This window comes from Ranitomeya imitator, chromosome 4 (genome assembly GCF_032444005.1).
Source record: "Ranitomeya imitator isolate aRanImi1 chromosome 4, aRanImi1.pri, whole genome shotgun sequence".
In the NCBI taxonomy this organism is placed as follows: Eukaryota; Metazoa; Chordata; class Amphibia; order Anura; family Dendrobatidae; genus Ranitomeya; species Ranitomeya imitator.
The window spans coordinates 15,661,889-15,688,912 of record NC_091285.1 but is presented as its reverse complement, the minus strand read 5'-3'; the positions used below and the strand labels follow the sequence as shown (position 1 = coordinate 15,688,912).

General features: G+C 42.8%; 1 protein-coding gene across 1 annotated transcript in view; it reads left to right on the top strand.

Moving 5' to 3' along the window:
• The window catches only part of SYN3 (synapsin III), a 222,306-nt gene that overhangs the window by 75,762 nt on the left and 119,520 nt on the right, over nucleotides 1-27,024 (top strand). The window contains exon 4 of the mRNA XM_069763145.1: nucleotides 16,224-16,315. Coding sequence (XP_069619246.1) covers nucleotides 16,224-16,315 — 92 coding nt within the window. The remainder of the gene's footprint in view (nucleotides 1-16,223; nucleotides 16,316-27,024) is intronic.

The following is a 27,024-nucleotide window of genomic DNA, read 5'->3' as shown; positions in this document are numbered from 1 at the left end:
TTCCCTGTATACAGAGATACATGATAAGATCCTGTCTGCAGCCACCACTAGGGGGAGCTCCCTGTATACAGAGATACATGATAACATCCTGTCTGCAGCCACCACTAGGGGGAGCTCCCTGTATACAGAGATACATGATAAGATCCTGTCTGCAGCCACCACTAGGGGGAGCTCCCTGTATACAGAGATACATGATAACATCCTGTCTGCAGCCACCACTAGGGGGAGCTCCCTGTATACAGAGATACATGATAAGATCCTGTCTGCAGCCACCACTAGGGGGAGCTCCCTGTATACAGAGATACATGATAACATCCTGTCTGCAGCCACCACTAGGGGGAGCTCCCTGTATACAGAGATACATGATAAGATCCTGTCTGCAGCCACCACTAGGGGGAGCTCCCTGTATACAGAGATACATGATAACATCCTGTCTGCAGCCACCACTAGGGGGAGCTCCCTGTATACAGAGATACATGATAAGATCCTGTCTGCAGCCACCACTAGGGGGAGCTCCCTGTATACAGAGATACATGATAAGATCCTGTCTGCAGCCACCACTAGGGGGATCTCCCTGTATACAGAGATACATGATAACATCCTGTCAACAGCCACCACTAGGGGGAGCTCCCTGTATACAGAGATACATGATAAGATCCTGTCTGCAGCCACCACTAGGGGGAGCTCCCTGTATACAGAGATACATGATAAGATCCTGTCTGCAGTCACCACTAGGGGGAGCTCCCTGTATACAGAGATACATGATAAGATCCTATCTGCAGTCACCACTAGGGGGAGTTCCCTGTATACAGAGATACATGATAAGATCCTGTCTGCAGCCACCACTAGGGGGAGCTCCCTGTATACAGAGATACATGATAACATCCTGTCTGCAGCCACCACTAGGGGGAGCTCCCTGTATACAGAGATACATGATAAGATCCTGTCTGCAGCCACCACTAGGGGGAGCTCCCTGTATACAGAGATACATGATAACATCCTGTCTGCAGCCACCACTAGGGGGAGCTCCCTGTATACAGAGATACATGATAAGATCCTGTCTGCAGCCACCACTAGGGGGAGCTCCCTGTATACAGAGATACATGATAACATCCTGTCTGCAGCCACCACTAGGGGGAGCTCCCTGTATACAGAGATACATGATAAGATCCTGTCTGCAGCCACCACTAGGGGGAGCTCCCTGTATACAGAGATACATGATAACATCCTGTCTGCAGCCACCACTAGGGGGAGCTCCCTGTATACAGAGATACATGATAACATCCTGTCTGCAGCCACCACTAGGGGGAGCTCCCTGTATACAGAGATACATGATAACATCCTGTCTGCAGCCACCACTAGGGGGAGCTCCCTGTATACAGAGATACATGATAAGATCCTGTCTGCAGCCACCACTAGGGGGAGCTCCCTGTATACAGAGATACATGATAACATCCTGTCTGCAGCCACCACTAGGGGGAGCTCCCTGTATACAGAGATACATGATAAGATCCTGTCTGCAGCCACCACTAGGGGGAGCTCCCTGTATACAGAGATACATGATAACATCCTGTCTGCAGCCACCACTAGGGGGAGCTCCCTGTATACAGAGATACATGATAAGATCCTGTCTGCAGCCACCACTAGGGGGAGCTCCCTGTATACAGAGATACATGATAAGATCCTGTCTGCAGTCACCACTAGGGGGAGCTCCCTGTATACAGAGATACATGATAAGATCCTGTCTGCAGTCACCACTAGGGGGAGCTCCCTGTATACAGAGATACATAAGATCCTGTCTGCAGCCACCACTAGGGGGAGCTCCCTGTATACAGAGATACATGATAAGATCCTGTCTGCAGTCACCACTAGGGGGAGCTCCCTGTATACAGAGAGACATGATAAGTTCCTGTCTGCAGTCACCACTAGGGGGAGCTCCCTGTATACAGAGATACATGATAAGATCCTGTCTGCTGTCACCACTAGGGGGAGCTCTCTGTAGACAGAGATGTATTATGTTTGTATATAACTCACTGATCATGTATTCTGTATACTATGGGCTCCTCCTAGTGGTGGCTGCTTATACGATGAAAGCAAGGACCTCCTGGTAGGTAATTTAGTGGGGGCATTAGCATTAATTTAGCATATTTAGGGCCGTACTCGTGTAATTTCTTGCCACCAGGACATGGCTGACTTGTTCCAATGAACAGCGCCCCCGCTGTCTGTAGGATGTGTCTGTTATTGCACCTCTATTGAAGTGAATGGCGTAGAGCTGCATTACCGCACACAACCTGTAGCTAGGGATGGCGCTATTTTCAGAGGAAAACATCCATATGTTGTTAATCATGGACTGCCCCTTTAAGTTTTACAGAGCAAACAAGCAGACTTTGGCCAGTTCCCGGCGGTGTGATGGTCTCTGTGCCCACAGTCGTGGCAGCGGTGCCAAGTTCTGCCTCCCAAAGCTGTGAAAGAAAAAAAAAATTGCTCTCTGACCTTTTGTGCCGCGGCGCCAAAATTCATCAGCGCACAATGTGGAGCCGCTGTCGCCCCTGCCAGTGTCGTGCTCGGGGCCGCACATCGGTGGGCACAAGACTTAAAGGGGAACGTTGTCATGTTATTTACCGGAGGGTCTGAAGCCAAAACCCCACGACTCCGACCCCCATCCTCCGCTCTCAATAGTCGCCACGATTCCACCGTCCCATCATCATTCTGTCCCTCTGCAGCCGCATCGCCCCCTACCCCCGCCGCCCCATTAATATTCTCCACCTCTGAATCCAGAACAGACCCTCCATTCATGTGGATGGAAGAAAGACGGGGAGAGCCCAGGAGGTGTCCGAGATCCAGGGAAACAGTCAGCAGCGCTGACCGTACCCACAATGCACGCAGGCAAATGGAAGAACCTGGAAACCATCAGCAATACCGCGCTGCACACGCCACCTTAAAGGGAAGCTCCACCTTAACTACAGTTCTAGTTCTTCTTTAAAGGGTAGTTCCACCTTAAATGGCAGTCCTACCTTAACATTTAGTTTTACCTTTAAGGGTGGTTCCACTTTTAGTGAACTTTTAGCTATTCTTTAAAGCATACTTCTTCCCTAAATAGTAATTCCAGCTTAAATTACAGTAGTCCCTTAATGGTTACTGCTACCTTAAGAGTATTTCTAGTCCAGCCTTAAATGATAATTTTACTTTAAAGGGTTGTCCCTAATAATAAATGGCAAGAACCACCTTAAATATTAAAGGGTAGTTCCACTTTAAAGATTAGATCCACCTTAAATGATAGTTTTACCTTAATGGGTAGTTCCTCCTTTAAGAGTATTTCCTCCTTAAATGGCAGTTCTACATTAAAAGGTTGTTCCACCTTAAGAGCAATTTTAGCTTTTCTTTAAAGAGTTGTTCCATCTTTAAGGGTAGTTCCTCCTTAAGGAGTATTTCCACCTTAAATGGCAGTAGTACCTTAAAGATTAGTTCCACCTTTAAGTAGTAGTTTGACCGTAAAGGGTAGTTCCACCTTAAATGGCAGTCTTTCATTAAAGGGTAGTTCCTCCTTAAATGGCAGTCCTTCATTAAAGGGTAGTTCCACCTTAAAAGCAGACCTAGTTCCATGTTAAAGAGTACGTCCACCTTAAATTATAGTTTTACCTTAAAGGGTAGTTCTTAAAGGTTAGTTCCTCCTTAAATGGTAGTTACACCTTAAATGGCAGTCTTATCTTAAGGGTTTAAGGATAGTGCCACCTTAAAGATTAGTTCCACCTTAAATTGTGGAACTGTGTCCGCTCTTCGCCAGTCGTTACACTGGCTACCCATTCATTACAGGATACAATTCAAAGTACTTGTTCTCACCCACAAAGCTCTCCACAGTGCGGCACCCCCTTACATCTCCTCCCTCATTTCTGTCTATCAGCCTAACAGACCGCTGTGCTCTGCAAATGACTTTCTACTAACCTCTGCACTAATCCGTACCTCCCACTCCCGACTCCAAGACTTCTCCCGTGCTGCGCCAATCCTCTGGAATGCTCTACCCCAAGATATTAGGACCATCCATAATTTGCATAGTTTTAGGCGCTCGCTCAAAACACATTTGTTCAGAGCGGCCTATCACGTTCACTAATCAAAGTTATGTTATGTTATGTTTGTGTGTGTGTAGCCCATTCACTATCCCCATCTACCCCCCACCCCCTGAAGATGGCCGGACCCTCATTGTAAATACATCATTGTAAATACACACCTGTACTTTGTATCTCCCACCTCATTGTAGATTGTAAGCTCTCACGAGCAGGGGCGGCTTATTTTGCTTTAATTATTGTATTGTTAACGTTGTTACCTATGACTGTTGTGTTTGAAACTGTTAAACTGTAAAGCGCTGCGGAATATGTTGGCGCTATATAAATAAAGATTATTATTATTATTATTATTAAATTATAGTCTAACCTTGAAGGGTAGTTCCTCCTTAAATGGCAGTTTTACACTAAAGTGTAGTTCCACCTTAAGGTCAGTTCAAGTTCCACCTTAAAGAGTAAGTCCGCCTTCAATTATTTTTTTTACCTTAAAGAGTTGTTCCACCTTAAAAGTTTAGTGCTACCTTAAATGGCAGTTCCACTTTAAGGGCAGTTCTATTCTCACCTTAAATCATAGTTTTACCTTAAAGGGTTGCTCCCCTTTGGATGGTAGCGACTCCTTAAAAAGAAATTCCAACTTAAAGGGATATTCCCATCATCAAGATCCTATCACAATATATAGCAGGTGTAATAATGATATTAGCAAATACCTCCATTTAGAAATGTATAGTTCTTCTGATTAGCTATGTTGCTTACCCCATGTGTAGGGCATTGCAGTAGCTAAGGTATCCATGGTTACGACCATTCATGTAGTGACAGCTAATAACCATGGATACCTAAGCTACTGCAATGCCCTGCACATGAGGAAAGCGACATCGCTAATCATAATAGCTATACTACATTTCTAATTAGAGGTTTTTGCTAATATAATTATTATTACTCCTACTATATATTGGGACAGGAAATTGGAGATGGGATTTAATGGGATTAATTAAAAAAAATCCCCTTCATTCTCAAAAACGGGGGGGGGGGGGGGGATGATTTTCAGTTCTTTGGTTGTTGTTGCCTAGGTAACCGACCACCTGTGCAGTCTCAAAGTGGCTGGTTACCTAGGTAGTGGATTTAGAGCCTGAACGTGCTGCTCTGAAGCTTGTTGGATCCAGTGATTTTCGACCTATCGGCCCCGTCTACTCAGGAGCTGTAAGATTTATGAATCAGTCAGCAATGGCTGACCTACTTGTTGACGGTTTCCCCTTGGCACTAGCTTGCTGTTTGGTACCGTCAGCTCCTTGTCGTTAGAAGCCGGCTGCTCACAGTCTCCTTGCTGACAGTCTCCACTTATTTGCATTGTTCAAGCAGAAGATCAGCACAGATCTCGCCCTCCTGACTGTTTCCACACAGACCTGTCTGCTTTTACTTCCATTCCTTTTCTAATTTGGTCTCGGAAACTTGGCAGATGTGAGAATACCAGAAAATCAAATAATAAACTCTTCAGAGGGAAGCAAAACCGAAGGAAGGAACACGGAGGCCGCGGAAGATAAGATCCGCAGCGTTAGATCTATTTTAGAAATTTCCAGGAGACGTAAAACTAAACACAAATCCGAGCACAGACCCCGGACTGTCCATATACCGGGGGTTAAAGGGGCGCAACGCAGAAAACATGTCCAGACCAGGGTGCGAGAGCGCAGAGCGTAACACAGGCCACCAAAAAGAGAAGTCACAAAAATACAGACGCCTCTTCACTAGGAGCAGTATTATAGTAGTTATATTCTTGTACATAGGAGCAGTATTATAGTAGTTACATTCTTGTACATAGGAGCAGTATTATAGTAGTTATATTCTTGTACATAGGAGCAGTATTATAGTAGTTATATTCTTGTACATAGGAGCAGTATTATAGTAGTTATATTCTTGTACATAGGAGCAGTATTATAGTAGTTATATTCTCGTACATAGGAGCAGTATTATAGTAGTTATATTCTTGTACATAGGAGCAGTATTATAGTAGTTACATTCTTGTACATAGGAGCAGTATTATAGTAGTTATATTCTTGTACATAGGAGCAGTATTATAGTAGTTATATTCTTGTACATAGGAGCAGTATTATAGTAGTTATATTCTTGTATATAGGAGCAGTATTATAGTAGTTATATTCTTGTACATAGGAGCAGTATTATAGTAGTTATATTCTTGTACATAGGAGCAGTATTATAGTAGTTATATTCTCGTACATAGGAGCAGTATTATAGTAGTTATATTCTTGTACATAGGAGCAGTATTATAGTAGTTATATTCTTGTACATAGGAGCAGTATTATAGTAGTTATATTCTTGTACATAGGAGCAGTATTATAGTAGTTATATTCTTGTACATAAGGGCAGTATTATAGTAGTTATATTCTTGCACATAGGGAGTAGTATTATAGTAGTTATATTCTTGTATATAGGAGCAGTATTATAGTAGTTATATTCTTGTATATAGGAGCAGTATTATAGTAGTTATATTCTTGTACATAGGAGCAGTATTATAGTAGTTATATTCTTGTACATAGGAGCAGTATTATAGTAGTTATATTCTTGTACATAAGGGCAGTATTATAGTAGTTATATTCTTGTACATAGGAGCAGTATTATAGTAGTTATATTCTTGTACATAGGAGCAGTATTATAGTAGTTATATTCTTGTACATAGGAGCAGTATTATAGTAGTTATATTCTTGTACATAGGAGCAGTATTATAGTAGTTATATTCTTGTACATAGGAGCAGTATTGTATATAATTGTACCAATGGAGGGCACCACCTTAAATATACGTCAAGAATCAGAAAGTCCTGAATCCCCCTCAACAAGTAAGCAAGCACCAAAAAGTTTAATAGAGAAAAGACAAGTAGTAAAGGAGATCAACAGTATTATAGTAGTTATATTCTTGTACATAGGAGCAGTATTATAGTAGTTATATTCTTGTACATAGGAGCAGTATTATAGTAGTTATATTCTTGTACATAGGAGCAGTATTATAGTAGTTATATTCTTGTACATAGGAGCAGTATTATAGTAGTTATATTCTTGTACATAGGGGCAGTATTGTAGTAGTTATATTCTTGTACATAGGAGCAGTATTGTAGTAGTTATATTCTTGTACATAGGAGCAGTATTATAGTAGTTATATTCTTGTACATAGGGGCAGTATTATAGTAGTTATATTCTTGTACATAGGAGCAGTATTATAGTAGTTAGATTCTTGTACATAGGGGCAGTATTATAGTAGTTATATTCTTGTAAATAGGAGCAGTATTATAGTAGTTATATTCTTGTACATAGGGGCAGTATTATAGTAGTTATATTCTTGTACATAGGGGCAGTATTATAGTAGTTATATTCTTGTACATAGGAGCAGTATTATAGTAGTTATATTCTTGTACATAGGGGCAGTATTATAGCAGTTATATTCTTGTACATAGGAGCAGTATTATAGTAGTTATATTCTTGTACATAGGGGCAGTATTATAGCAGTTATATTCTTGTACATAGGAGCAGTATTATAGTAGTTATATTCTTGTACATAGGGGCAGTATTATAGTAGTTATATTCTTGTACATAGGGGCAGTATTATAGCAGTTATATTCTTGTACATAGGAGCAGTATTATAGTAGTTATATTCTTGTACATAGGGGCAGTATTATAGCAGTTATATTCTTGTACATAGGAGCAGTATTATAGTAGTTATATTCTTGTACATAGGGGCAGTATTATAGCAGTTATATTCTTGTACATAGGAGCAGTATTATAGTAGTTATATTCTTGTACATAGGGGCAGTATTATAGCAGTTATATTCTTGTACATAGGAGCAGTATTATAGTAGTTATATTCTTGTACATAGGGGCAGTATTATAGCAGTTATATTCTTGTACATAGGAGCAGTATTATAGTAGTTATATTCTTGTACATAGGGGCAGTATTATAGCAGTTATATTCTTGTACATAGGAGCAGTATTATAGTAGTTATATTCTTGTACATAGGAGCAGTATTATAGTAGTTATATTCTTGTACATAGGGGCATTATTATAGTAATTATATACTTGTATATAGATAGCAGTATTATAGTACATTCTTCTACATAGAACCATATGGTTTCGGGCGCACATTATTACATACAATCTGTTTATCAGCTTTGACCTCGGTGATTGTTCTATATTTATCTGTTGTATACAGAAAACATCTTCTGTATTTTGGGACCATAATGGCGGCATCCTCCGACTATATGTGTGGCGGGTTGTGACAGGATGGTGCACTGTGGACCGTGGGAGCTGAATACGAGATATAATTAGTAGTGTAAACACATTTCATACACAGTCTGAGGATATAAGTCCTCATAGCCTCTGCCTGACGCCCCCCACCCCACAGCCTCAGGACCCGCGAACCACCGTGAGGTCCGGTACTAATAATTCTGCCGTGGCTTCACCGCTCGTCAGTGGACAGGACGTCAGGAGGATATCGTAATGTGACAGCTGATCCGACCGCAGCAAGAGAATAAACATAGGAGGGTGTGGGAAAGATACCGCCATAATACTGCCTCAATGAGTGTAACCTTTGTCACGGAAATGGCTCAAATCTTCGTAGAGGGAAGCACTGCTTGTTTATGGAAACAATGCAGAACCGCAGCGAACTGTGTCTACCAGGACTGACAGTGACAAAAACTCAAAATCTTTTGTTGAAGAAAAATCATGCCAATATACCGCCCCTGGGTGACCTCATATGAAGGCTCATCATGGGATGTGGCTAGGATCCCATAGATTTAGAGATCTCCAAATTTCAGGATATCGTCACACCTGGAGGTCCCAGGCGGGAGATATTAATGTCACATTTCCTATTATGATTTTAGCTCTCCATAGATCGGAAACATGGTCTATAAATTGCCATCCATCTGTCAGATTTTCATGCCAGAAATATGCCTGCCATAACCGTTGGACCCTGGGTGTTCGTGAAAAAAAATATTCATAATTTGCAAGGGGAACAAAGGAGCTCAAAGCAGTCTGTTTGCATTTGTATAATATAAAGAGTCAAGGGACGTGAATCTGTCACATCCCACATTCTTCTGAACTGGGTATGGAATTACTGTAGTGTCTGCAATCTATCAGATAGCCCACTTTAATTTCCAGTTTTCAGCAGCCACCCTGCCCGGAGTCATGTAGAGTATAAGTTTCACGGGTTGACCATGACAGAGAGGAGCCTGAAGACCACAGCGTCTGATTTCTCCTACTCCTGCACTGTTTAGAAGCACTTAATCTTCATATTAATCCGTACAGGTTTCTTTTAGCAGTGCAGGGGTTAATCTGCTCAGTTGAGAGCTCCTGGAAGCTTTCCTGCATTAAGGCTCTCAGCTGTTCACTGTTAGCCACTCCCATCTCCTATATATTCTGGGCCCTGGCCAGCACTCATTGTCAGAGGGTAGCTTATACTGCATGGCTGGAGGTTGTTGTTGGTTATTATTGGAGAAGGCATTTGGTGGATTTATCTCTGGCTGTTGCTAGGTTTTGATAGTGTGATATTTCCCTTACTTCTCCTACTTTGCTTTATCCAGATCCTCCACTCTCCTGTGTTTACCTCTGTTGTTTGTGTGAGTATATATGTATGTTTGGTATTTTTCGTTACCCTTGTTCGTATTCATTTTTTAGCCTCGTTGGTGTGTTACGGTACACTACTAATCCCCTCTTCTCTGGGTGGGGGAAAGGTACAGACTTGAGAGTGGATTCAAAAGCTAAGGCAAGTTACGTGGCCCCGGCAGCTTCACCATCAGAAGTAATCCAGGGAACAGGGTGAGCTAGGGCACCTCTAGCGTTAGAGACATGGACACCCAACAACAGAGTCGTGTCATTAGCTCTAACCGAAACCGTTTTTTGATCCTTTACGGATCCTATCACTGCTCTGACAGAGCCACTTCAGCAACTCAATCAGGAGGTGGCAGATCTACAAACTGTTGTTTTGCAGAACCCTAACACATCAGGTTTGGGGACCGTGACTCCCAGGCAACCTTAGTGGAACCAAAGATTGCTTTGCCTGAAAAGTTCTCTTGGTGGCATGATACGTTTGTTGTTTTCAGGGAAGCCTGTAAACTATACTTCAGGTTATGTCCATGTTCCTCAGGATCCAAGGAGCTACGGGTGGGGATAATAATCTCTCTCCTTCCGGGTGGCACCCGAGCATGGGCATTCGCTCTCCTATCTGACTCCCAGTCGCTCCAGACGGTGGAGGAATTTTTTTTTGGCACTAGGTAATATATACGACGACCTAGACCGTGTCTCGCCGGCTGACCACACTACGTCAGCTTCAGCAAGGAGACTGGCCGGTGGAGTAGTATTGCTCCGAGACTCGGAGGTGGTCCACGTACACTAAGTAGAATGACTCAACGCTTCGTGACCAGTTCTGTGAAGGGTTAGCTGTAAGGGTGAAAGATGTCTTAGCACAGTATGAGACTCCACTTTCCATTGAGGCGGCCACGTCTCTGGCTATCTGGGTGAATCGTCGTCTTCATCAGAGACATAAAGAGACATCCCAATGTCCATGAGGTCCAGGGCCAAAGGAAATCTGGTCTGAGACATCTGAAGAACCCATGGGTTGGGGCGACTCGTTCGGATAATCGAACTATAGTTCGGCATAAATGGGGAGTGTGTTTTTACTCTAGGAGAAAGGACCATTCCATGGACACATGCCCTTCTCTACCTCACTGTAAACAGCCACCGGAAAACTAAGAAGTCCACGTGAGCAACCCAGCTGTACATATCTCCTCCGTGGGTACGATACAATTTTTTTTCTACCTGATGAAATCCATCTGGGCAAAAATAAGGTGGTTATTTCTGCCTTTCTGGACAGTGGGACGGTGTTTAGCTTGATCAACTCTAGGTTCGTCCAGTTCCAAGGCTTCACCCACATAAGCTGTCCAGACCTATACCCATAATCGCCATCGACTCCGCACCCTTGAGACAGGGGTATTTTACTCAAGTCATGCGAGGGTTTACATCTACAGGTAGGGGCCATGCACTCAGAGGGTATTGACCGTTATGTGCTAGAAGGTCTGCGCTCTCCAGTTGTTCCTGGACTTCCTTGGCTCAGTCTGCACAATCCTGTGGTACACTGGCAGACTCAGGAGGTGGTAAAGTGGAGTGAGTATCGTCAAGGACACTACTTGGGCACCCAGCTTGCTTGAAGGACACTTCAGAATAGTCCAATGTTTTCCTCTTAGTCATTCTTGGGTGTTTGTAGCTGTGTGTTTTGGGTCAGCTGTGTGTTGTAAGACCCATGACCCATGACTGAGACCAAGCTTTCTGACACTGGGCAGCACATTTCTCTCTAGAATCCCTTGATAGTCTTGAGATTTCATTGTACACTGTACAGATTCTAGACACCCTGTGCCTAATACAGCAAAACAGCCCCAGAACATAACAGAGCCTCCCACATGTTTCACAGTAGGTACAGTGTTCTTTTCTTGACATGCTTCATTTTTCCATCTGTGAACAAACAGCTGATGTGCCTTGTGAAAAAGTTCCATTTTTGTCTCATCTATTCATAGAACATTCTCCCAGAAGCTTTGTGGCTTGTCAAGATGTAGTTTGGCAAATTCCAGTCTGGCTTTGTTATGATTTTTTTTATCACCAATCGTGCCCTCCTTGGTCGTCTCCCATGAAGTCCACTTTGGCTCATACAACGACGGATGGTGCGATCTGACACTGATGTTCCTTGAGCGTGAAGTTCACCTTTGATCTGTTCAGAAGTTCTTCTGGCTCTTTTGTCACCATTCATATTATCCGTCTCTTTGATTTGTCATCAATTTTCCTCCACGTCCAGGGAGGTCTGCTACAGTCCCAGGGATCTTACATTTCTGAATAATATGATATAAAGGATATAAAGGAGAAACAGATGAGGACCCGACCAATAAAAGAGATCCTGCTCCAAGAAGTTCCTGGAAAGAGTCTCCCTTGGCCTTCAATGACCGGCGGTTTTCTGTACATTTTTCTTTTCTTGCATTATTTCCAGAATCCAGAAGCATCTTCTGGTTGTTACATGGAAGCGACCTCCGATGACACAATCTGTGCGAATGAGCAACATGTGGAGGACGAAGACGGATCCTAATGATCGTCACCAGTCACCGCTGTATAATAGACACATGATAATCTGCTAGAGACGAACGAATGTGTTCAGCTCCCTCCTTATACAGCAATCTATAGCGCTTACCGAAAAAGCTGCATCGGGAACCCGGATACCTGGAGCGCACCGGCTGATCAGCTGTCCGGTGCCACAGCAACATGTGTCACTGTCACAGCACACAGGCTCTCCATGCATGGGCTGTATTATAGTAGTTATATTCTTGTACATAGGGGCAGTATTATAGTAGTTATATTCTTGTACATAGGGGAAGTATTATAGTAGTTATATTCTTGTACATAGGGGCAGTATTATAGTAGTTATATTCTTGTACATAGGGGCAGTATTATAGTAGTTATATTCTTGTACATAGGGGAAGTATTATAGTAGTTATATTCTTGTACATAGGGGCAGTATTATAGTAGTTATATTCTTGTACATAGGAGCAGTATTATAGTAGTTATATTTTTGTACATAGGGGCAGTATTATAGTAGTTATGTTCTTGTACATAGGGGGCAGTATTATAGTAGTTATATTTTTGTACATAGGGGCAGTATTATAGTAGTTATATTCTTGTACATAGGGGGCAGTATTATAGTAGTTATATTCTTGTACATAGGGGCAGTATTATAGTAGTTATATTCTTGTACATAGGGGCTGTATTATAGTAGTTATATTCTTGTACATAGGGGGCAGTATTATAGTAGTTATATTCTTGTACAGTGGAGCAGTATTATAGTAGTTATATTCCTGTACATAGGATGCAGTATTATAGTAGTCATATTCTTGTACATAGGGGCAGTGTTATAGTAGTTATATTCTTGTACATAGGAGCAGTATTATAGTAGTTATATTCTTGTACATAGGAGCAGTATTATAGTAGTTGTATTCTTGTACATAGGAGCAGTATTATAGTAGTTATATTCTTGTACAGTGGAGCAGTATTATAGTAGTTATATTCTTGTACATAGGAGCAGTGTTATAGTAGTTATATTCTTGTACATAGGGGCAGTATTATAGTAGTTATATTCTTGTACAGTGGAGCAGTATTATAGTAGTTATATTCCTGTACATAGGATGCAGTATTATAGTAGTTGTATTCTTGTACATAGGAGCAGTATTATAGTAGTTATATTCTTGTACATAGGAGCAGTATTATAGTAGTTGTATTCTTGTACATAGGAGCAGTATTATAGTAGTTATATTCTTGTACAGTGGAGCAGTATTATAGTAGTTATATTCTTGTACATAGGAGCAGTGTTATAGTAGTTATATTCTTGTACATAGGGGCAGTATTATAGTAGTTATATTCTTGTACAGTGGAGCAGTATTATAGTAGTTATATTCTTGTACATAGGAGCAGTATTATAGTAGTTGTATTCTTGTACATAGGAGCAGTATTATAGTAGTTATATTCTTGTACATAGGAGCAGTGTTATAGTAGTTATATTCTTGTACATAGGAGCAGTGTTATAGTAGTTATATTCTTGTACATAGGGGCAGTATTATAGTAGTTATATTCTTGTACATCGGGGGCAGTATTATAGTAGTTATATTCTTGTACATAGGAGCAGTATTATAGTAGTTATATTCTTGTACATAGGGGCAGTATTATAGTAGTTATATTCTTGTATATAGGGGCAGTATTATAGTAGTTATATTCTTGTACATAGGGGCAGTATTATAGTAGTTATAGTATTGTACATAGGGGCAGTATTATAGTAGTTATATTCTTGTACATAGGGGCAGTATTATAGTAGTTATATTCTTGTATATAGGGGCAGTATTATAGTAGTTATATTCTTGTACATAGGGGCAGTATTATAGTAGTTATATTCTTGTATATAGGGGCAGTATTATAGTAGTTATATTCTTGTACATAGGGGGCAGTATTATAGTAGCTATATTCTTGTACATAGGGGCAGTATTATAGTAGTTATATTCTTGTATATAGGGGCAGTATTATAGTAGTTATATTCTTGTACATAGTTGCAGTATTATAGTAGTTATATTCTTGTACATAGGGGGCAGTATTATAGTAGTTATATTCTTGTACATAGGAGCAGTATTATAGTAGTTATATTCTTGTACATAGGGGCAGTATTATAGTAGTTATATTCTTGTACACAGGGGCAGTATTATAGTAGTTATATTCTTGTACATAGTTGCAGTATTATAGTAGTTATATTCTTGTACATAGGGGCAGTATTATAGTAGTTATATTCTTGTATATAGGGGCAGTATTATAGCAGTTATATTCTTGTATATAGGGGCAGTATTATAGTAGTTATATTCTTGTACATAGTTGCAGTATTATAGTAGTTATATTCTTGTATATAGGGGCAGTATTATAGTAGTTATATTCTTGTACATAGGGGCAGTATTATAGTAGTTATATTCTTGTACATAGTTGCAGTATTATAGTAGTTATATTCTTGTACATAGGGGCAGTATTATAGTAGTTATATTCTTGTACATAGGGGCAGTATTATAGTAGTTATATTCTTGTACATAGGGGCAGTATTATAGTAGTTATATTCTTGTACATAGGGGCAGTATTATAGTAGTTATATTCTTGTACATAGGGGCAGTATTATAGTAGTTATATTCTTGTATATAGGGGCAGTATTATAGTAGTTATATTCTTGTACATAGTTGCAGTATTATAGTAGTTATATTCTTGTACATAGGGGGCAGTATTATAGTAGTTATATTCTTGTACATAGGAGCAGTATTATAGTAGTTATATTCTTGTACATAGGGGCAGTATTATAGTAGTTATATTCTTGTACACAGGGGCAGTATTATAGTAGTTATATTCTTGTACATAGTTGCAGTATTATAGTAGTTATATTCTTGTACATAGGGGCAGTATTATAGTAGTTATATTCTTGTATATAGGGGAAGTATTATAGTAGTTATATTCTTGTATATAGGGGCAGTATTATAGTAGTTATATTCTTGTACATAGTTGCAGTATTATAGTAGTTATATTCTTGTATATAGGGGCAGTATTATAGTAGTTATATTCTTGTACATAGGGGCAGTATTATAGTAGTTATATTCTTGTACATAGTTGCAGTATTATAGTAGTTATATTCTTGTACATAGGGGCAGTATTATAGTAGTTATATTCTTGTACATAGGGGCAGTATTATAGTAGTTATATTCTTGTACACAGGAGCAGTATTATAGTAGTTATATTCTTGTACATAGGGGCAGTATTATAGTAGTTATATTCTTGTACATAGTTGCAGTATTATAGTAGTTATATTCTTGTACATAGGGGCAGTATTATAGTAGTTATATTCTTGTACATAGGGGCAGTATTATAGTAGTTATATTCTTGTACATAGGGGCAGTATTATAGTAGTTATATTCTTGTACATAGGGGCAGTATTATAGTAGTTATATTCTTGTACATAGGAGGCAGTATTATAGTAGTTATATTCTTGTACACAGGGGCAGTATTATAGTAGTTATATTCTTGTACATAGGAGCAGTATTATAGTAGTTATATTCTTGTACACAGGGGCAGTATTATAGCAGTTATTTCTCCAGTCTCCTGTGGAGCCGCCGCCGGCTTTGATCATGTAGTTTGCAGTGTCGGTGTTGACATGTGAAGTGGTCCGGCGCTGTCTTTAAATGTAGATGATTTCCTACAGAAACTGCTAGAACCAAGGTAAATAAATTCTGACATTTCTATATTTGGCGGCGGACAGGAAAGCCTCCTACCAGGTTAAACACGTTTCTTTCCGGTGAGAGCCGAGCTGCTGTAACAGGACGCGACTTATTACTCTCTGTCCCGCAGGACTCATATTTTTCTCTTTAAAGGGAAGTTCATTAAAAAAAAATAAATAAATTAAAATAAAGTCACAAAGTGCTCCGGGTAATTCTGCGTCCTGGGTGACACCCTGTATCGCCACCATTATGTGGTGTCGGCGTTTTTGCATTTCATCTAAAGTTCCAAAAAATGGATAAAATTCAAAATGAGTAAAGTTTTTCTTTCTTTCTTTCTTTCTTTAGGCTGAGTTTTCCGAGCTGAACCTGGCGTCTTATGTAAATGGCGGCTGTATGGTGGATATGCAGGTCATGAGGAACGGCACCAAGGTAGTCAGGTAGGAGGAGCTCTGGAGTGGTCACATGGTATCTTGGCTTTTCTTTGTTTATATCTTTGTTTTTCTGCTTTTTTCTTTAATTTGAAAAATTCCCGTCCATAACCATAAAAAGGACGGCAGAAAAGATTAGCTCCACCCCTTTGGAGAATATCATCTTGTAGCTGTGTCTCTATGCTGAGCCATTACATAGGAGATTATATGATTAAAGTGTAGCCTGCGTCCACCACTAGAGGGAGCTGAAGAGCTCGCTTGCATACGGTTTCTCCATTGAAATCTATTATGGACCAGTATGCAGTGAGCTCCCCCTAGTGGAGACTGATGATAAAAGTTTTATCATGTATCAACATGAGACTTGGACTTTTTAAAAAAGGTGAATGTCCGTCCTCACAATGTAAATTCTTCCCCATCCAAATTCCACGACCCAATACCCAATAAAAAACAAAAAAAAAAAACAAATATGAGCTAAAAAAAAAAAAAAAAAGAAAATGATCTCACTAGAAGGTCATTCGGCCATCAGATATTCCACCAGACAGAAGAATGTCTGAATGCAGAGCTCTGAAAGCGGAAAACAGAAAGATCGGGCATATCGAAATCCATCAGCCCCATCTTTCTTTCAGGGATAAGTTAGGACATCCCTATACAGACTAGATCGAAATCTAATGTATAAACTATTACACAATGGGTTAAAAGGCAAATATTTTTAGCTGGTCCCGGACAGAGACCCCTCTGTCATTATATTGTCCTGGAAAAGCAGGAGAAGGAATGTCTCCTAATATAGGACTTGTAGCCCCGAGCATTCCATCCTGAGCCTGTCCCCGCCGCCTGCCCAGCACCACGGCCTCCCCCATGGTGTTTTTCCAGCTGGGGCCCGAGTCCCCCATGTTTCATCCACCAGGTAGGTCTCTCGTGGTCCCACCACTTGGACACCATATGGTCCTTTTTTTTCTGGGCTATGGCAATAAAGTATATTGGATAGTGGGGAGGGGCGCTTGTTTCAGGGGTCTCGGCTGCAGGTACTGAGCATATATCTAGTCAGGGGCGGCCACCCTTGATCCCTGGGATCACAGATCATTGACCCGATTGGGGTACACTGGATCCCACCTAAACAGAACATCGGTCAATAGATTATCAATAACGGGACCATAGAGTATGAAGATGGAGTGGTCGTATATGACCCATATAACAGTGCCATACAGTCTCCGAATAATAACGCCGCACAGCTCGACGGTATTCATTATACACTCTGTAGATAATGGCGCCATACAGTGCCAAGCAAGGTGCTCGGATGTTACTGCATAGTCTCCGTATAATAGTGCCATAGAGCGCCAGATGGCACTGCCAATACCACCAGCTGTAGTGACCACATAACCGTGCCAGCGAAACCAGTAGAGCTGGTCACATCAGTGCCGATATAATGGTGACAGCCATGAACATAAGAGCAATTGTGCCACTATAATAGTGCCCGTATAACAGTGCCCGCATAATAGTGCCTGTATAACAGTGCCCGTATAATAGTGCCCGTATAACAGTGCCCGCATAATAGTGCCTGTATAACAGTGCCCGTATAACAGAGCCTGTATAACAGTGCCCGCATAATAGTGCTCGTATAACAGTGCCCGCATAATAGTGCCTGTATAACAGTGCCCGTATAATAGTGCCCATATAACAGTGCCCGCATAATAGTGCCTGTATAACAGTGCCCGTATAACAGTGCCCGCATAATAGTGCCCGTATAACAGTGCCCGCATAATAGTGCCTGTATAACAGTGCCCGTATAATAGTGCCCATATAACAGTGCCCGCATAATAGTGCCTGTATAACAGTGCCCGTATAACAGTGCCCGCATAATAGTGCCCGTATAACAGTGCCCGTATAACAGTGCCCGTATAACAGTGCCCGTATAACAGTGCTCGTATAACAGTGCCCGTATAACAGTGCCCGTATAACAGTGCTCGTATAACAGTGCCCGTATAACAGTGCCCGCATAACAGTGCCCGCATAATAGTGCCCGTATAACAGTGCCCGTATAACAGTGCCCGTATAACAGTGCCCGTATAACAGAGCCTGTATAACAGTGCCCGCATAATAGTGCCCGCATAATAGTGCCCGTATAACAGTGCCCGCATAATAGTGCCTGTATAACAGTGCCCGTATAACAGTGCCCGCATAATAGTGCCCGTATAACAGTGCCCGTATAACAGTGCCCGCATAATAGTGCCTGTATAACAGTGCCCGTATAACAGTGCCCGCATAATAGTGCCCGTATAACAGTGCCCGCATAATAGTGCCTGTATAACAGTGCCCGTATAACAGTGCCTGTATAACAGTGCTCGTATAACAGTGCCCGTATAACAGTGCCCGTATAACAGTGCCCGTATAACAGTGCTCGTATAACAGTGCTCGTATAACAGTGCCCGTATAACAGTGCTCGTATAACAGTGCCTGTATAACAGTGCCCGTATAACAGTGCCCGTATAACAGTGCCCGTATAACAGTGCCCGTATAACAGTGCCCGTATAACAGTGCTCGTATAACAGTGCTCGTATAACAGTGCTCGTATAACAGTGCTCGTATAACAGTGCCTGTATAACAGTGCCCGTATAACAGTGCCCGTATAACAGTGCTCGTATAACAGTGCCCGTATAACAGTGCCTGTATAACAGTGCCCGTATAACAGTGCCCGTATAACAGTGCCCGTATAACAGTGCTCGTATAACAGTGCTCGTATAACAGTGCCCGTATAACAGTGCCCGTATAACAGTGCCTGTATAACAGTGCCCGTATAACAGTGCCCGTATAACAGTGCTCGTATAACAGTGCCCGTATAACAGTGCTCGTATAACAGTGCTCGTATAACAGTGCTCGTATAACAGTGCTCGTATAACAGTGCCTGTATAACAGTGCCCGTATAACAGTGCCCGTATAACAGTGCTCGTATAACAGTGCCCGTCTAACAGAGCCTGTATAACAGTGCCCGTATAACAGTGCCCGTATAACAGAGCCTGTATAACAGTGCCCGCATAATAGTGCTCGTATAACAGTGCTCGTATAACAGTGCCCGTATAACAGTGCCCGTATAACAGTGCCCGTATAACAGTGCTCGTATAACAGTGCTCGTATAACAGTGCCCGCATAATAGTGCCCGTATAACAGTGCCCGTATAACAGAGCCTGTATAACAGTGCCCGTATAACAGTGCCCGTATAACAGTGCTCGTATAACAGTGCCCGTATAACAGAGCCTGTATAACAGTGCCCGTATAACAGTGCCCGCATAATAGTGCCTGTATAACAGTGCCCGTATAACAGTGCCCGTATAACAGAGCCTGTATAACAGTGCCCGCATAATAGTGCCTGTATAACAGTGCCCGTATAACAGTGCCCGTATAACAGAGCCTGTATAACAGTGCCCGTATAACAGAGCCTGTATAACAGTGCCCGTATAACAGTGCCCGCATAATAGTGCCTGTATAACAGTGCTCGTATAACAGTGCTCGTATAACAGTGCCCGTATAACAGTGCCCGTATAACAGAGCCTGTATAACAGTGCCCGTATAACAGTGCTCGTATAACAGTGCTCGTATAACAGTGCCCGTATAACAGTGCCCGTATAACAGAGCCTGTATAACAGTGCCCGCATAATAGTGCTCGTATAACAGTGCTCGTATAACAGTGCCCGTATAACAGTGCCCGTATAACAGTGCTCGTATAACAGTGCCCGCATAATAGTGCCCGTATAACAGTGCACGTATAACAGTGCCCGTATAACAGTGCCCGTATAACAGTGCTCGTATAACAGTGCCCGTATAACAGTGCTCGTATAACAGTGCTCGTATAACAGTGCTCGTATAACAGTGCCCGTATAACAGTGCCCGTATAACAGTGCCCGTATAACAGTGCCCGTATAACAGTGCTCGTATAACAGTGCTCGTATAACAGTGCCCGTATAACAGTGCCCGTATAACAGTGCTCGTATAACAGTGCCCGTATAACAGTGCTCGTATAACAGTGCTCGTATAACAGTGCTCGTATAACAGTGCCCGTATAACAGTGCCCGTATAATAGTGCCCGTATAACAGTGCCCGCATAATAGTGCCTGTATAACAGTGCCCGTATAACAGTGCCCGCATAATAGTGCCCGTATAACAGTGCCCGCATAATAGTGCCTGTATAACAGTGCCCGTATAACAGTGCCCGTATAACAGTGCTCGTATAACAGTGCCCGTATAACAGTGCCCGTATAACAGTGCCCGTATAACAGTGCTCGTATAACAGTGCCCGTATAACAGTGCCCGCATAACAGTGCCCGCATAATAGTGCCCGTATAACAGTGCCCGTATAACAGTGCCCGTATAACAGTGCCCGTATAACAGAGCCTGTATAACAGTGCCCGCATAATAGTGCCCGCATAATAGTGCCCGTATAACAGTGCCCGCATAATAGTGCCTGTATAACAGTGCCCGTATAACAGTGCCCGCATAATAGTGCCCGTATAACAGTGCCCGCATAATAGTGCCTGTATAACAGTGCCCGTATAACAGTGCCCGTATAACAGTGCTCGTATAACAGTGCCCGTATAACAGTGCCCGTATAACAGTGCCCGTATAACAGTGCTCGTATAACAGTGCCCGTATAACAGTGCCCGCATAACAGTGCCCGCATAATAGTGCCCGTATAACAGTGCCCGTATAACAGTGCCCGTATAACAGTGCCCGTATAACAGAGCCTGTATAACAGTGCCCGCATAATAGTGCCCGCATAATAGTGCCCGTATAACAGTGCCCGCATAATAGTGCCTGTATAACAGTGCCCGTATAACAGTGCCCGCATAATAGTGCCCGTATAACAGTGCCCGCATAATAGTGCCTGTATAACAGTGCCCGTATAACAGTGCCCGTATAACAGTGCTCGTATAACAGTGCCCGTATAACAGTGCCCGTATAACAGTGCCCGTATAACAGTGCTCGTATAACAGTGCCCGTATAACAGTGCCCGCATAACAGTGCCCGCATAATAGTGCCCGTATAACAGTGCCCGTATAACAGTGCCCGTATAACAGTGCCCGCATAATAGTGCCTGTATAACAGTGCCCGTATAACAGTGCCTGTATAACAGTGCCCGTATAACAGTGCCCGTATAACAGTGCTCGTATAACAGTGCTCGTATAACAGTGCCCGTATAACAGTGCTCGTATAACAGTGCCTGTATAACAGTGCCCGTATAACAGTGCCTCTATAACAGTGCCCGTATAACAGTGCCCGTATAACAGTGCCCGTATAACAGTGCTCGTATAACAGTGCTCGTATAACAGTGCTCGTATAACAGTGCTCGTATAACAGTGCCTGTATAACAGTGCCCGTATAACAGTGCCCGTATAACAGTGCTCGTATAACAGTGCCCGTATAACAGAGCCTGTATAACAGTGCCCGTATAACAGTGCCCGTATAACAGTGCCTGTATAACAGTGCCCGTATAACAGTGCCCGTATAACAGTGCTCGTATAACAGTGCTCGTATAACAGAGCTCGTATAACAGTGCTCGTATAACAGTGCTCGTATAACAGTGCCCGTATAACAGTGCCCGTATAACAGTGCCCGTATAACAGTGCTCGTATAACAGTGCTCGTATAACAGTGCCCGCATAATAGTGCCCGTATAACAGTGCCCGTATAACAGAGCCTGTATAACAGTGCCCGTATAACAGTGCCCGTATAACAGTGCTCGTATAACAGTGCCCGTATAACAGAGCCTGTATAACAGTGCCCGTATAACAGTGCCCGCATAATAGTGCCTGTATAACAGTGCCCGTATAACAGTGCCCGTATAACAGAGCCTGTATAACAGTGCCCGTATAACAGTGCCCGTATAACAGAGCCTGTATAACAGTGCCCGTATAACAGAGCCTGTATAACAGTGCCCGTATAACAGTGCCCGCATAATAGTGCCTGTATAACAGTGCCCGTATAACAGTGCCCGTATAACAGAGCCTGTATAACAGTGCCCGTATAACAGTGCCCGTATAACAGAGCCTGTATAACAGTGCCCGCATAATAGTGCTCGTATAACAGTGCTCGTATAACAGTGCCCGTATAACAGTGCCCGTATAACAGTGCTCGTATAACAGTGCCCGCATAATAGTGCCCGTATAACAGTGCCCGTATAACAGTGCACGTATAACAGTGCCCGTATAACAGTGCTCGTATAACAGTGCCCGTATAACAGTGCTCGTATAACAGTGCCCGTATAACAGTGCTCGTATAACAGTGCTCGTATAACAGTGCTCGTATAACAGTGCCCGTATAACAGTGCCCGTATAACAGTGCCCGTATAACAGTGCTCGTATAACAGTGCCCGTATAACAGTGCTCGTATAACAGTGCTCGTATAACAGTGCTCGTATAACAGTGCCCGTATAACAGTGCCCGTATAACAGTGCCCGCATAACAGTGCCCGCATAACAGTGCCCGCATAACAGTGCCCGTATAACAGTGCCCGTATAACAGTGCCCGTATAACAGTGCCCGTATAACAGTGCTCGTATAACAGTGCTCGTATAACAGTGCCCGTATAACAGTGCTCGTATAACAGTGCCCGTATAACAGTGCTCCTATAACAGTGCTCGTATAACAGTGCTCGTATAACAGTGCCTGTATAACAGTGCCCGTATAACAGTGCTCGTATAACAGTGCCCGTATAACAGTGCTCGTATAACAGTGCCCGTATAACAGTGCTCCTATAACAGTGCTCGTATAACAGTGCTCGTATAACAGTGCTCGTATAACAGTGCTCGTATAACAGTGCTCGTATAACAGTGCCCGTATAATAGTGCCCGTATAACAGTGCACGTATAACAGTGCCCGTATAACAGTGCTCGTATAACAGTGCCCGTATAACAGTGCTCGTATAACAGTGCCCGTATAACAGTGCTCGTATAACAGTGCTCGTATAACAGTGCTCGTATAACAGTGCCCGTATAACAGTGCCCGTATAACAGTGCCCGTATAACAGTGCTCGTATAACAGTGCCCGTATAACAGTGCTCGTATAACAGTGCTCGTATAACAGTGCTCGTATAACAGTGCCCGTATAACAGTGCCCGTATAACAGTGCCCGCATAACAGTGCCCGCATAACAGTGCCCGCATAACAGTGCCCGTATAACAGTGCCCGTATAACAGTGCCCGTATAACAGTGCCCGTATAACAGTGCCCGTATAACAGTGCTCGTATAACAGTGCTCGTATAACAGTGCCCGTATAACAGTGCTCGTATAACAGTGCCCGTATAACAGTGCTCCTATAACAGTGCTCGTATAACAGTGCTCGTATAACAGTGCCTGTATAACAGTGCCCGTATAACAGTGCTCGTATAACAGTGCCCGTATAACAGTGCTCGTATAACAGTGCCCGTATAACAGTGCTCCTATAACAGTGCTCGTATAACAGTGCTCGTATAACAGTGCTCGTATAACAGTGCTCGTATAACAGTGCTCGTATAACAGTGCCCGTATAACAGTGCTCGTATAACAGTGCCTGTATAACAGTGCTCGTATAACAGTGCCCGTATAACAGTGCCCGTATAACAGTGCTCGTATAACAGTGCCCGTATAACAGTGCCCGTATAACAGTGCCCGTATAACAGTGCCCGTATAACAGTGCCCGTATAACAGTGCCCGTATAACAGTGCCCGTATAACAGTGCCCGTATAACAGTGCTCGTATAACAGTGCTCGTATAACAGTGCCCGTATAACAGTGCTCGTATAACAGTGCTCGTATAACAGTGCCCGTATAACAGTGCTCGTATAACAGTGCTCGTATAACAGTGCCCGTATAACAGTGCTCGTATAACAGTGCCCGTATAACAGTGCCCGTATAACAGTGCTCGTATAACAGTGCCTGTATAACAGTGCTCGTATAACAGTGCCCGTATAACAGTGCTCGTATAACAGTGCTCGTATAACAGTGCCCGTATAACAGTGCTCGTATAACAGTGCCCGTATAACAGTGCTCGTATAACAGTGCTCGTATAACAGTGCCCGTATAACAGTGCTCGTATAACAGTGCCCGTATAACAGTGCTCGTATAACAGTGCCCGTATAACAGTGCCCGTATAACAGTGCTCGTATAACAGTGCTCGTATAACAGTGCCCGTATAACAGTGCTCGTATAACAGTGCTCGTATAACAGTGCCCGTATAACAGTGCTCGTATAACAGTGCTCGTATAACAGTGCCCGTATAACAGTGCTCGTATAACAGTGCCCGTATAACAGTGCTCGTATAACAGTGCTCGTATAACAGTGCCCGTATAACAGTGCCCGTATAACAGTGCCCGCATAACAGTGCCCGCATAATAGTGCCCGTATAACAGTGCCCGTATAACAGTGCCCGTATAATAGTGCCCGTATAACAGTGCCCGTATAACAGTGCCCGCATAATAGTGCCCGCATAACAGTGCCCGTATAACAGTGCCCGTATAACAGTGCCCGCATAATAGTGCCTGTATAACAGTGCCCGTATAACAGTGCCCGTATAACAGTGCCCGCATAACAGTGCCCGTATAATAGTGCCTGTATAACAGTGCCCGTATAACAGTGCCCGCATAACAGTGCCCGCATAATAGTGCCCGTATAACAGTGCCCGTATAACAGTGCCTGCATAACAGTGCCCGCATAATAGTGCCTGTATAACAGTGCCCGTATAACAGTGCCTGTATAAAAATGCGAAAAATCCAGAACGTGTGCACACAGCCTAATAGTGCCGATATAATAGAGCTGAATCTGCCACTTTCCCTGAGTGCCAGGCCTGTTTCCTCCTCCTCGGTGACAGCCCTCAGAATGTGGTGATTACGGTATAATTACAGTATGACAGCGGTGAGTTAGTGCAGCTGACGGCCCAGATGCCACCGAATGTCCCACAGATTGATGATGTCGGCGTGACAGAACCAGCAGTGACGGATCAGCGGTGAATGTCTCACCCAAGATCCGTCACATCGACAATTACTAAACGTTCTCGCTAAAGTTCTGCAGCTACTCGTCAGTAGTGTACGGCGTCATAGGAGAGTCGTCCCAAAAACGTCTGCCGTGCAGTGCTGGCCCCAGGTCTGACATTGTCACGGGTCACACCGTGCTGCCAACAATATGTCATGGATCCGCACAATATGTCAGGGATCCTGGGAAGGATTCCTATATCGTCCCCACTACTCACACCAATTTGTCACGAACCGGGGTGGTTTGATTGCCCCTGGTTCCTTCTGAAGGGGATTTATCTATATCCCACTTCCCAGTTGCGGTTTGGAACTTGCAGCTCTCTGGCGCCCCCTTTACACTCAGGTCAAATTAGGTACTGCACCTAGGGTAATTGTTCGCCAGAAAGACTGCCTGCTATGTACTGGCTATTGGTCACGCTGCAGCGAGGGCGATATAACTACTCCCACTCAGGCAGGAAGTAAGCTGCCACCAGCTCTGATTCCACAAGGGTTAATGGGTTCAGAGCCAACCCAGATCAGTAGCGTAATTCACTTCAGAGGATGCACAGTTCGTTTATAGAGCAGAGAGACAAGCTAGTAAATTATATATTTTACTCCATAAAAAGGTGGGCAGTGTTTACAAAGTATAAAAGATATTATAAAGAAGACAAAATCATGTGTACATTACAGATTACAAATAAAATAGGATTAACATTGAAAAGAGAACACTTACAGGTCATTCAGATCATTTCATAATTATCATGGCGGCCGTGTGCTCAGGAGATGCATCCAGGTGCATTAGAACAGCTCGCTTCCTGGGCCAAGACTAACTCACAACTCAGCAGGCGTAAGATATGCCCTCTTGTCATGACATCACTGAGTGGGCTGAGTAATGACATGCACTCCTCTTTTCTCAGAATTTACGTTTTTGAGTCCCCAGACAAAGGCATTCCTAGGGTTGGTAAGGGGAAGGGGAACGAGTGGCTTTACAGGATTGGTCGTCTGTAGTTTAAAACCCATACACTGCTCACACATTGGTATCAAGTTGCACAGTGTCTGCCATATGGCTTTGTTTGTTGTATGAGAGAATGCAGAGGGGAAGAAAGGGGGGTCGAAACTGCAGCGTGTGTGTCTGTGTCATGTCCTACTGAAACTAAGCTCACAATATGGCATTTTTACATTATCGTGACAGACATGATGTAATGTTCCTCACCCTCCTGACCATACAGTGCAGAAAAAATACCCCCGTTATATACAATACATTATGTGATGCATGATGCTACCATAAAGAGTCCCAATAATACTGCTATACAGATCACAAATAATACCACCATATAGTGTCCACATAAGACTGCCAAACAGTACCAAAATAAAACCGCTATAAAGGGATGCATAACAGTCTCAGATAGAACCTAAGTAATACCACCATATAGTGTCCACATAACACTGACAGACAAGAAATAAATAATACCTCCATATAGTTTCCACATAAGACTGCCAAACAGTACCAAAATACTACCGCTATATACAGTACATTATGTGATGCATGATGCTACCATAAAGAGTCCCAATAATACTGCTATACAGATCACAAATAGTACCACCATATAGTGTCCACATAAGACTGCCAAACAGTACCAAAATAAAACCGCTATAAAGGGATGCATAACAGTCTCAGATAGAACCTAAGTAATACCACCATATAGTGTCCACATAACACTGACAGACAAGAAATAAATAATACCTCCATA